Below are 12,810 nucleotides of genomic sequence, written 5' to 3'. Positions count from 1 at the left end.
GGATCTCAGTTCCTCTTCTCTGCTCCTCACTGAGCAGAGTTCCTATGTGATTTGCCATGTAGCAGGTAGAGATGAGTTAAGAGGGTTGTACAAAGCCTTGGCTACACTACCACTCCACATGTGACCCTTAGAGGATTCTTAGGGAATCTGATTGGATAGTCCCGATTTCTTTGATCTCTGTCCTAGGGAATGTAAGGTGAGAGATCTATGTGGATGTGCAAGCGGGAGAGGGTGGGAGAAAAGAAAAGTGTGGAGTTTTGGGCGGTAGGGTGAGTGTATTCATTAAACAATGGTGACTTTTATTGTTTACGCTCTCTGGGTACTCCTGGGACTGTGGATAATGCAATTATTCTCTATCCCTTTTGTTATTTGGAAGTTCTCCTTGAAGTCTAACTGGTGGTCAGACTGTCATTGTCTAGAATTGGGGAATGAGTGTCATTTCAGGACTATAAAATAACATTCAGAGAGTTGGAAACCAATTACTTGGCTCACTCCACCAGAACCTCAGCCTCCTTTATTTGACTGCAACTAGCAACCTTATTCGCTCGAACATCTGAAATACCAGAGGGGAAATGGAGGAGAGAGATGGGAACATGACAGTAGGTACCCTAAACCCCATTACAGACACTACTCCTGGTACTGGCCCTGGGTTCCCCATGTCCCGGGGAGGAATACATTCAGGTGTTAGAGCTGCAAATAGGAGCTGAGAATGAGCAAAGCAGCACAGAGAGCCCAACCTTATCAATCCCTAGCCTCTAATACGGCAACATGTAACCCATATGGGCTGATTAGATTGATCTTTCTGCCCCATCATGGCATGGGGGAATATGCAGAGCAGTGGCTCATGCCCTAGTTACTTCACCCCAAAGCTCCTGAAGTTAGGTTAAACTTTCATCAGGCTAACGTGGGTGGCCAGCTTCCGGCTGGATCTCCACTTCCTGGGGCTGCCAAGAAGCATGGGGCAGCGGGCACCAAGGAACTGCCCCTGGATAGCCAGTTGCATTTGGAGCCCTCGCTGGCGTGGGCTTTACTTTCATGGAGGCTGACGGTCGCCTGCTTCCTCATCGCGCTTTCGACATTCTTTCCCGCAGTTGGCGATGTTCTCAGGGCAGGCCAACGCCTGGACTTACGCATGCATGCGCGGAGAGACAGCTTTGTCTCCCGTGCAAGGTTGATTGCAAGCGAGGCTGCATCAGGGCCATACTTAATCTGGAGCACCCTCTGGCGGTGTTTGGTGCCGGGTCTGGGCGTCCTCGCGCATTTCCAGGCTTTGGCGTTGGCCCCAGGCTCCGCTCACCTGGAACGCGCTGGACAGCGCCTGCCAGGAGGCGAAGCTTCCGAAAACCATTCCTCCTCTATCGTTATCTAGCCTCTCTGTAGGACTGGCCTTGTGCCTCAGGCTGACGCTGAGCAGGCACAAGGTAGCCTTAGATAGCCACTAGGATGGGCATGGCGGGGGTCCAGGGAAAGCCAGGGTGCTGCCATGGGTGGCCACATCGGTGTGGACATCTAGTTGCTGGGCCTGGACTCATACTTTTCTTTCTTCTCTGAACTAGCCATTGCCCAGAGGAGTTGGACTGGGCTTCTGTGGCTTCTCGGTAGTCCCCAACCTCATCGCCGTCAGAGCCGAACCACCTCCTTTCCTGGAAATTGAAGCAGGAGAGGTGTGGCTGTCCATGGCAGCTGGGGGGCTCCCAGAGTAAAGGGAAAGCTATCTTCGGTATGTGCAATATGCATGAGAGGAATTCCAAGATTTTTTTCTTTTTGCTGGAGTCACCATCTCTGGAACTGAAGGTAAGGTGAGTCAACGTGGTTTGGATTTGAGAGATGAGGTTGAGCCCCTGAAAATTTTGGAGACTCTCCATGGCCTCAGCTTCCAAACACAAGTCATAAGAAAAGTCTGGAGTAGGCATTGGCGATATCTCTAATGAGAAAATTTCTACCGGTATTAGACAGGGCACTGGATTCAAGAGTGGTTGACAAGTCACTGACCTTCTCTGGCCTACTAAGTGTGGACCTTCTGGGATGCTTCTGGTTCAAACCAGCGGTGCTCACTACTGTCGAGGAATACAAGGAATGCTGCAGACTTTTGGGTCAGTGCGGCTGCATCTTAAATTTCAGCCTTGGTTCTGGTTGGAGGCTGGAGGCGGTGACAGCTGCATGCCAGGGCAAATAGGCGGCCGGAGGAGCCAGTGACGCTTCAGCACTGAGGACGACTGGACAGCGTCCTCCAGACAGTCTGGTAAAGCTAGAGGAGAAATGGCTGACTTGAGTCAGTTTATGCTTAGCTCTAGCATGGCACACAGAGGCCAATGGCAGAACCCTTTGAGAGAGTCCAGAGCTCCAGGACCCTGACCTTGAAGGGCTTCAAACCTGGGACCTGCACTCATGGGGTTAGGACTAGAGCTCCAGGAGATTTATAGAAACTTAATGAGATATAACGTAAATAACGATTTGTAGCACTTTATACATAGTTTCCTCTCTGTCTTACAACAGCCCAGAAAAGTAGACCCAAACATCCACTCTAATAGATAAGGGAGCTCAAGGAGGGTAACCAATCTCTACAAGGAGGGGTTTCAGCTATGACTTGAATGGCTGCCTTGGTTGTAGCAGAGTCGTCTCCACAAATGATGACAGTCTAGCGGGTGGCGCTTATAGTATTGGGATCCTGAGGGTTAATGGGCCAACACAGAGGGGGAGGCATTTAGAGTGAGGGTGACTTATGGCCCTAGGAGGGTACAGATCATGTGAGGTGGGAGACCTGGTTAGGGTGGGCAATGCTCAGGGCTTTGAAGAAGTGCAGGGATCCCAATTAAACATAACTTTGTTTATTCCTAAAATCTGAGGTGGTATTCAAGGCCCATCACAGTTCGTCTATCTGGACTCATTAGGCCAGGATCCCCACCTTTGGGCCAGATAAATCACTCATCTCTTCCCCGGCGAATCTGTCCCACCCAGGGCTGGGACTAGGGTGAAGCAAGTGAGGAACCTAGGGTGCAAAATTTAAGGAGACACTCACTCTCCGGATTACGCAAGTGCAGGCTAGCACCAGCATTGACCCCAAGACTGAGTCTCTTCCCTTTCACCTCTCCCACTTGCTTTCACTCTAAGCATTAAAGCTCCCAGAGGGCAGAGACAGACTCTGTAAATACCGATTCTTGTTTGACCCGTGTTTGGACTTCTCATTTGCTAGAGGTAAGCAAATGAGATGTGTTAGGAGAAACCAATGCCTGTCAAAAATTCAGAAAGTCCAAGCCAGAAGGTAAACAACATTTATATTCGAGACAACGGAACTGGAGAATGACGATGACTTGCTTCAAGTCACGCGGCCGCGTAGGGATAGGGCCAGGACTCCATGGCAAGTTTTTCGACGACGTGACCTAATCAGAGAAAACCTCAGATGCAGCTACGAGAGGCACATCGAGTATATCGACTTTCTTCTTCTCAGGCCTGGAATAATAAGCAGGATTAATCTATTGCTTTTGACTGCCAGTAAGTACTGCGCGCTGATTGGTCCTGGTTAAGGAAACGGAAAAAAAAGTGTGCACGTGAGACGGATTCCGAGAGACGCGCTCGTCGGTAGTGGGAGCCAGACCGCGGTGACCATGGCGACTCTCAGTTGTAGCACTGTGGTCTGCGTGATATGCTTGGAGAAGCCTAAGTACCGCTGCCCCGCCTGCCGCGTGCCCTAGTGAGCGCCGGGGTCGTGGGGGAAGGAGAGGGCGAATGTTGGGCCGCGCGGGGGCCGGGGGTCGGGGGCTGCGGGCGAGGCCGCGCGACCTTCGGGGCTGACGCGGCCTCTGGGCTCTGTTGTTTCAGCTGCTCCGTCACCTGCTTCCGGAAACACAAAGGTAAGGCCCCAGGTCCCCGTCTCAGCCCTGGGCCTCCTCCTCGAGCAGGGCAGCCCCCATATCCCACTGCAGTCTCGGGGACATGGACCCTTCAGGCCGCGCTCCCTCTGGGCCGTGTCGCGCCCCATCCTGTCGGGGACCTCTGCCTATGAATGAATGTCTTTCCGGATTTTAAACAAGAACCTTTCTTCTGCTCTGCCTTTTTGCGTACCATTCTTTTTTCTTTTTTAAAAATAGTCTATTACTTTCGCGAGAAAAGTCTGCCAGCTTTTTTCGTCTTAGTATTCCGACGCAGCTCCTCACCATTTGGCAGAACCGGAGATGGCTAAAGTTAATGGGCATTTTCGTTCTTTTAAATAATGTCTTGCTAACAAGAAAGTTTTCTTTTACATAACGTCTCGTTCAAAACAATGAAGTCGATCTGTTTACAAAAAGGAGCGATGCTCTTGGCTGTTCATGTTGTACATGTTGTACATTCTAACTCTTTCTCCAATCCGTGCCTCTTTGCAGCCCTCAGGGACCCTCTTCCAAGACCTCATTATCCGTTGACTCTTATGTTAAGTTAAAGTTCCTCGTTAGTTGTTTGCCTCCGGTTTCATCCTCTCCAGTACTGGTTTACTACTCCACCATCCCCCAACCCTTGCACACACTTTTTCCCCTAATAGTTCTAGAGCAATTCAGAAGAAGCCTTTCAGCTGAAAATAGACAGGAAAGAAATAGAACTGTTTTGCTGGAAATAGGGTTGAGGAGCTGGGTGCAGAACGCTTCTCTTTCTCCCTGCAGCCTTGGGAGGCCCCTCTAAGAACTTGTAAGGCAATCAGGAGCTTTTAGCTGTGTGGCCCTGATGCTGCCAGGTGAATTGTCTGAAATGTAAATTTGAGAAATTCACTTGAAAGCTCTTGTCTAGCAAAGGTCAGTGGTTCTTAACCTGGATATTGCTCTCTCTAGGGAGATACAATGTCACAATGTATTGTTCCATGTCACAATGTTTTTGATGTTAAGGTGCTGAGGAGGGGTTGGCAGTACTTCTGGTAATTGGTATTGATTCTAATATCCTGGCAGTGTGTGACTCTTAACACCATTAAAGACCTTTCCACCTGGAACACAATAGCACCCTTGCTGACCTATACCTGTCTTGGGAAGAAAAGTGAACCTCCTGTGTGTGGCATTCTTTTGTTCCTACTTTCTCTACTTGTGCCCTAGCCACCTGCCAGGCATGCCCTGCCAATCAAGTAGCTGGCAGTTGCTCATCACATCTTGGACCTGACCCTATTTTAAGGGTCCAGCCCAGCCATAGACCTTTCTCTCTACCAGGAATGGTCCGTCTTTCACTTGGCAGCACTTTGCCCTCTAAGACTCCTCTTGGGTTTGTCTCCAGGCCCTCTCAGGTGACTTAGATCAGCAGACCTATTGCATCTTACCATCTCTCTAGCTGTCATCCATAAGACTAAAACCCTCCGAGGTGGGCCTGATGATTTTCATCTTTGTATTCCCAGTGGCACGTGATACATGCAAACTTGGTATGCAAATGCTGGGAAAATAGTTTGATGCTAATTGAAGGCAGTGTACCACTTAATCATAATGAAAGCCCTGTGAGATTAGGCAGGGCAAAGAAGGATCGGGACAGGTCTTAGGTGCCATGAGGCCTTCTGCCAGGCTCAGGGTTGCTTGTTTTTGTTAAATTGCTCTTTGATTTGATCTCTCACTTCCTCTGTATCTATCTCCACCTATATCCCTTATTCCATGTGCATGCTCCCACCTAGTTGCTGGCTTGGTGAGGAGGTGCAGCCTTGTCACTGAAACGGAGGTGGTGTGCACCTGAGATTTTGTGTTTCTTTCAGAGCAATGCAATCTTGAAACTCGTCCTGTTGAGAAAAAAATAAGATCAGCGGTTGCTGCAAAAACTATAAAGCCTATGGAAAACAAAGGTGGGTTGGTTGACTTCAGACAAACAAACAGACCTAGAAAGGGGTTTCCAATAGAATAAGTTGAAAGGAAAGAGGAGACTCGGGCTGGGGCAGGGAGTCAAGAACCATGGCTTCATAAGGGAGCAGCAGCATCCTTGGCCCTGAGTACCAGGAGTGGGGAGCACATGTCACAGGTGATATTGTAGAGAAGCCGGAAGGCATCATTCAGGACAAGAAAAATAGGGGCAGGAGGCAGAGGGGAGAAAGGCCATCGGTGAAATTTGGGGGTGAGGGGTGGACCCTGCTGGTGGGAGCCTTCTGCAGTCACAGCTTCAGGCCTCCCTCCATGGGCCTGGCCAGGGCCTGTCAGTTCACCTGAGCTGGGCCCAGGCAGGAGGCTGCCTTTGGCCTAGGGCACCTTGCTGCTGCTGGGGGCTCTTCACTGCTCACAGTGGTAGTCGGCTGTCATCCCATCCAGCCAGCCAGCCTTTAGTACCTCCTGGTTTTGTACACCGTGCTAGGTTCTGAAAGCAGGCCTTCCTGGTGCCACCACAGTGGTCTTGAACGTTAACAGCAAGGTGATGACCCATTTTAGCCCTTTGAGAGACTTCTGTGTGGGTTCAGACAATACCAGCAATTTCCATTTCGAAAGCATGGGATTCACATTAGTGGGTTTTTATAGAACACATCTAAGTTTATTGACCCATCAGAAGGCTGGAACCATGGTGACGGGACGTAGGGTGATAAGAATTGGAAAAATCAGTCTCTAAGCCCAGTGGCCACAGAAAAACGCATAAGTGTGTGAACACTAGGATGCATTTGTTAAAGTCACCCATTTTTCTCTTTCACTTTCCTTCCCTAAAAGAGGAATGTGAGTATAGTCATGAATTTTAGAGAAAGTTATTTTTGTTTTGTCTGTACTACCTACTTGCATACCCATGACTGTCACATGTATGCTCAGTATATCCATTGGAGTAGTTAAAATCTGCCACCTGAGCTTTCTTAAGCCATAAGAAGTTGATTGTGTTATATATTCTTCAGATGATGACGATGACTCTATAGCTGATTTTCTCAATAGTGACGAGGAAGAGGATAGAGTTTCTTTGCAGAATTTAAAGAATTTAGGTAAGTTTGTGCTGTGCTTGTTTTGTCAACCATTGAGAAACATCTATTCTATTGTATAGAATGTGATTTTAAAGCATGCCCTTCCTCCAGCCACATGGTTCTATGAACAACACAAGGCTTCTACAGCTCTCAGCCTGGAATCAGGCTGCCTTTGTGGATTGGCAAAATTCTGCTCCTCCTTCAAGATTTGGTTCAAGTTTCCTTTCCTCAGTTAAACTTTTGACCTTTTGACTCTCAGAATTAGACACTTTTTCATTTTCCCTTGGTGCCTTGTAATGTACCACTCACCAGATTTTATGGTAATTTGTCTCTTCACACCCATCTGTAGGGGAGGGACCTATATTCCCATGTTCTTAGTATTCAGTTTACAGTCCAGCCATTAATGCAGACTGGATAGTCCCTGGATTTGTTTTTGTTTTTGTTTTTTTTAGAGGGATGTAGGTGTTAATAAAGTCAAGCATTTGTGTAGGACTGCTTAGTCCTGATAACAGTTCTGTTACCTATATAATTAATGGGCCAGGGTAGTTCCTAAAGGTGGCTGTTACTTTCATTCCTATTTCAGAGTCAGCATGACAGATGGTACTTTGCACCCAGTCCCATAGACTGAGGTTGAAGCTGAGCTGGGGATAAGAGTGAACATTTCTGTTAACTGGAAAGCACCATACAGATGTGTCAGTTGACTGCTACTGATCCTGCTCTGTGCTGGATCAAGTACTTGCTTAAGCATCAGAGTAACTGTCCTCGCCACCGAGAATCTTTACATCTATAAAGAAAACATGCCAATGAGCTAATGCTGTTGAAATGGCAGTTAAAATATTTACAAGGATACCAAGAACAAGAATGTGTGATACCATTTAATTTGGAAATCATTTGATACGCTGTTCTCATTTATGTGAAGCATTGGGGGTTGTGGGTTTAAAGGTTATGGGGATGTAGCATTCTTCTTATTACATTTGAAACATTTAGCTTTCTGCCATCACCTCTTCCCATATAAATGCATGGCTTTCTTTCCTCGTTACTTTTTAAGGGGAATCTGCGGCATTAAGAAGCTTACTGCTCAACCCACATCTTAGACAGTTGATGGTCAGCCTCGATCAGGGGGACAATAAGGCCAACCTTATGAGAGCCTGCATGCAGGAGCCCTTGTTTGTGGAGTTTGCTGACTGCTGTTTAAGGATCGTGGAACCATCCCAGAATGAGGATTTTTAAGATGGATTATTGTGCTGCTTGCTCAAACATGTTTGACTCTCAGAACCTGCCTGTTCCTTTTATCTGGAGACCAACTAGTGTGGGGCCCTAAGTAAGGGCAGTGATTTCCAGGATGCAGAGCAGCTGATGTAGGGTAGGTCATGCAAGTCATCACCTCCATTGCTGTGGGCTCAGGTGTAAGACAGATGGGGTACTCAAAGTGACAAAACCTTTATGGAGAAAGAATTTGACATTCAAATGGCAGTTTTTATTTTTGGTACAGTTAAGATATAAATATAATTTATCAAGTTTCACACTCATGTGAATTAAAACTTGTGCATTGTTGCTAAATAAAATCAAGATACAGTGGTTCTGTTGTATGTTGCATTGTTCATCATCCTTGGTTCATAATCTAATTGCTTGAAATTAAATAAATCAACATTAAATAACTGAGGTTTTGGTCCTTTTTCAAGGAACTAGATGCAAAGTTTCCCCCAGCCAAAAATTTAAAGCTGGTTTCTCTGGGGAAATGGGGTGGGGGTTGCCCCACTGTAGTGATGGACAACAACCTGTTTGATTGGAGTTGTTAAAATGTGAACTTCTCGGTGGCCCTGATGTTTCTTAATCCTGGTTTGATAACTACTAACCCTGACACCTGTCAGTGCTTGAGCTGGAGCACGGAGCCCCAGGCCCACTAGTAGATTTGCTGCTGCAGCTCTGGCTTGCAGGCAGCCATCACTCTCACACGTGCTTGGAGTCGCTGTGGGAGTAGTTTGGCAGCTCTGTGTTGATTAAATGTCTTTGGCAAGGCAGCTGGCAGAAAAAGGCCTTGTTGAAACAAAGGCAGCACGGATCATCCAGCCAAGGTAAGGAAAGAAGGTGAGATCATATGTGGCCCAGCCTGTGTCTTTCCAGCAGAATCTGATTAAAGCCAGTAACACTGTAGGACGAAGGTTCAGGGCAGATGTCAGCATAGCGTAGTGGAGACTTTCTGCAGTGAAACTTTATCGAGCCCTAGGGGTAGAAAGAGAGATGCAGCTTAACCCCGGCTCCCAGGAGAGCCAGCGCCTAAAGATACTTCATAGGGCAAATGCTAGGAATGCAGGGAGGTGTGGGCAACTACTGGCGTGAGAGCCATGGCAGTAGCAGGATTGAATTAATGTATTTTTATCATTCTAAAACAGTGGCAAAGCCCAAAGCGGTATTAAAATATAAAATTTCACATCCACTCAGTATGAGACAGATGAGGAAACACTAGGAGGGAGCTTTCCTCTGCTAGGAATATTGCTTGTCACAGTCCTACGACTTCTTAAAGCTGGGAGATCAAAGAATTACATTTCTGTTTATACTCTGGCTAGCCTGTATGTTGTCATGGGAGATTTTACCCAGATTGTGGCCTATAGTAATCGGTATGGAAATTCAGTGTTTCTTTCCTTCTGCCTTGTCAGTGTCGCTTGATCCTTGAGTATTAGGCTAGTTTACATGCTGGCTTTTTCCCTGGCTGCTCATAAATACTAAAAACAGTACTTGGGCCATAGACTTACCTGCTTATCATATCCTCAGCTAGAAAAGGAGATAAACCACACAACAATTTTAGGAAAAACATATGAGGTCAAATCCAACGCCATTAGAGGGAATAAGCTGTCATCACAACTTAGATTTTTTGAAAGTGGGACTGAAAAGGAAATGCTAGAACATTTAGAAAGGGCTCTGGAAAATTCCTAGTTGTAATGGTGGAAGCAGTCCAAACCTGCAGCCAGGAAGCTCAGGCTTCTGGTTCCCCAGTGGGGTTAGGATGGTTCTTATCCCAACTTCAGTCTTCCTACTGTGGGCTCCTGGCTTTGGCTCCCGCCTTTGACAGTGGGGTGTGGGGGACGCAGAGCTGTGGGCAGGATTGCCGTCTATTGCATCACATAGTTTACCTGAGGCAGTGCTCGGATGGACGCGACACCAGCTTGTTCTTGAACTCTCTGGACAGTGTAGCTACTGGGGCTGCTGGTGGGGAGCTGCAGGCAGGCCCAGACCACTAGTTTTCTCTGAAAGCCACATACACCCATAGCTGCATTGGCCAGGACCAGTCCCAGGGGCCAGAGGCGGATTATTGCCCCCAGGAGCCATGTCTGCGCCTGTGGCAGTGGGAAAGAGCTTGGGGAACAGGGAGCTTGAAACAAGTGTTTTTCTTCCACATCGTCCAGTTCTTTAGAAGCAAGGAAGGCCATTCTGATCTTAAAAAGAGAACACAATTTTATAGCTTTTGATTAGCTCTTTCAATGGAAACCCAAACTAATAAGTCAGCTTAACAAGGTGAACTGAAGGGCACCTTGCTGGGAACAGCTGGATCCCTTCAACTACGGCTGGCTCTGTGTGGCTGAACATACCCTAGGTAACTATGCTTACGCCTTCCATATACGCTACTTAAAAAAAGCCTTCTTGAGGTCATTGATATATTATAAAATTCACTAACATACAATCCCATATTTTTTGGTATATTCCAGAGTTGCTTATGCTATTCTACCATGTTACAACCACTCTGCAGTGTAACTGGTGTCATGCCCACTTCATACATGGGGAACATGAGGCCACCCGTTTTGCAGTGGCAGGGCCAGCATTCCAACCCAGGTCCATCTGGTACCAAAACATGCACTGCCAACCCTTACTTAAGCCATATACTCACTCTCCACTTCTGCCATGCACGCTTGATGGCTGTGGCAGCTGTGTGCAGCCTCTGGATGTGTTTCCGAGTTAACCAGGAACGAATGGCTAAGGAGTTTGCCCAGAAACAGTAAAATGTTCATTAGAACTAATGGTAACTTGGCTCTGCAGCAACACCAGAGCTGCTGTAAAAGTCTGAAACAGGTACTTTTTCAATAAATGGTTACCTTGTGCCACTACATAAGGTAAGGTACTTAAAGTCAATCCATAAAACAATCGGCTCTGAAAAACACCCCTCAGACTGCCCAAAGACTTGGGGATACCTAGACATTGAAGGGACAGCTGGGAATAGAGGTACCTCCTACCTCAGGCTCAGTCTGGGATAACACCCAGGGAACAAGAAGGGTCTGAATTGTCTGCATCTTTTAAAATTAATTTTTTTGGAAACCTTAATTTGCTTGCTTTGTATGAATCCATGAATGACACCCATATGCTGGTAAAGGTAATAACTCCTGGATGATATACTGCTCATGTGGCAATTTGAAATTTCAGCATTTTCTGATTGTTTTTGATACAATCATAGTCAGAAACAGAGCTATTCCATTAAATAGGAATACATTTGGATTCCAGAAAACCAAAAAGTGTAGACAAATATAAGTCACTTGTTATCTCACCAACCCAAATAGTTCTACAGTATTTTCTTACACAATTTTTTCATGCTTATACACAACAGAAACTCACTTTATGAAAGTGGCATCACCCTTGATGATATAGTTTGGCATCCAGGTTTGAACATCATATTGGAAGTGGTTTTCCATTAAATTTAGAATACTCTTCAAAAAGACTTTATAGCTATGTCATAAAATTGTCCACAATGTAGCCATGACTCCACCACTGTTAGATATTTGGGTGGTTTCTGTTTTTTATTTTTAAAAATGAGGTTGCTGTGAACATGGTTCCTACATCTCTTCCTCTGATGAATCAAATCTTGTCTGTTTTTACCTTAAAACTCATTACAAGCCCTGGAACCCAGCAGGTAATGATTTGAGTTGTCATAAAGGGAAAGAAAGATGGTATAAACAGCTGTCCAGGTCGGGGAGGAGAGTTAAAGGCAACTTTTTAACCTCTATTGCCAACAGAGCACCTTTATTTGTGACCTGGTTTCCACTGAATTGGAGAGAACTCTGAGTAAGGTGGACAGGAGTGTTGAATCCCAGCACACCATAGGAATGTTCCACCAATGTCTTGAGTCTGGGACACTGTCGCCTTTGGTATATGGGGACTTAAGGAACAGAGTTTCAAAGGAAACACCTTGGGGTGTGTGTGTAATCGCTGACAGCGGCTGCACCTAGGCCTACCTGCTGGCCTGGAACAAGGGCTGTGTGCCCAAGGCCCCTACCTGCCTGGATGAGCACAGCGGCCTGCCTCTGCCTCTCTTGCTTTCGGAGCTGATGTCGCCTCCAGCCACCCTGGATGCAGCGGGCACACTGCTCCAGCACCTGGGCACGCCCACGTTCCAGAAACTCCAGCTGGGAGAAGGGGCAAACACTGAGGTCCTCACCTCAGCCTCTCCTCCCCCTGCCCTGAGGAGGGCCCAGACCCTGTCCTGCTGAGAACACACAGCTGGCTTCCGTGATCTCCGCTCCTCATCTTAAACCAGCTTACCGTGGAGTCGGTCATGAACACCTTGGTCCTGCCGCAGTGCACGGAAGCTGGCATGGCCTCAGCTGGGTCACCAGGTGTGGCTGCCTGAGTTAGAGCTGGCAGAGTGCGGAGGATGTCCTGGAGCAGAGGTTGCAGCGTGGCCTCCTTGGCATGTGGAGACCATCCTAGGGGATGGAAGAAAGCGGTCCTACTAGTGCTTTGTAATCCACATTTCTGTGGCCTTAAACTGGTTCTGGACTCCCCAATTCCACAGGCATCTGTCCTATTCTTGCCCCTTACTATTTCTGGGGGAGACCAGAGGCAGCCCCTCTATTGTCCCTCAGGTCTCTGGCTGTTCTGAGGAGTCTTGAAATCCCACTGTGGCTGTGCCCTGGACTAGCCTGCAGCCTCCATTCCTGTAGGCCCCCTTTGGCAGGGTGGCA

The 12,810-nt window shown here is 47.3% G+C and overlaps 2 protein-coding genes across 9 annotated transcripts in view; one reads left to right on the top strand and one right to left on the bottom strand.

Moving 5' to 3' along the window:
• Positions 1 to 3,540: 3,540 nt before the first annotated feature.
• ZNHIT3 (zinc finger HIT-type containing 3) lies at positions 3,541 to 8,440 on the top strand. Its single transcript, XM_016143362.2, has 5 exons — positions 3,541 to 3,691; positions 3,820 to 3,851; positions 5,693 to 5,779; positions 6,800 to 6,883; positions 7,911 to 8,440. The coding sequence occupies exons 1-5, from the start codon at positions 3,606 to 3,608 to the stop codon at positions 8,090 to 8,092; spliced, it is 471 nt and encodes a 156-aa protein (XP_015998848.1). The 5' UTR covers positions 3,541 to 3,605; the 3' UTR covers positions 8,093 to 8,440.
• Positions 8,318 to 12,810, bottom strand: part of MYO19 (myosin XIX) — a 28,354-nt gene continuing 23,861 nt past the window's right edge. For all 8 annotated transcript variants that reach the window (XM_016143356.2, XM_016143351.2, XM_016143352.2 and 5 more), the window contains 5 exons: positions 12,389 to 12,552; positions 12,123 to 12,252; positions 10,746 to 10,831; positions 9,994 to 10,296; positions 8,318 to 9,085 (listed from right to left, as the gene is read on the bottom strand). In XM_016143356.2, coding sequence (XP_015998842.2) covers positions 8,957 to 9,085; positions 9,994 to 10,296; positions 10,746 to 10,831; positions 12,123 to 12,252; positions 12,389 to 12,552 — 812 coding nt within the window. In that variant the 3' untranslated portion in view covers positions 8,318 to 8,956. The remainder of the gene's footprint in view (positions 9,086 to 9,993; positions 10,297 to 10,745; positions 10,832 to 12,122; positions 12,253 to 12,388; positions 12,553 to 12,810) is intronic.

This window comes from Rousettus aegyptiacus, unplaced genomic scaffold (assembly GCF_014176215.1).
Source record: "Rousettus aegyptiacus isolate mRouAeg1 unplaced genomic scaffold, mRouAeg1.p scaffold_m13_p_6, whole genome shotgun sequence".
NCBI lineage: Eukaryota > Metazoa > Chordata > Mammalia > Chiroptera > Pteropodidae > Rousettus > Rousettus aegyptiacus.
Note: the sequence above shows the minus strand (reverse complement) of the source record. Positions and strands in the feature narration are given on the sequence as shown.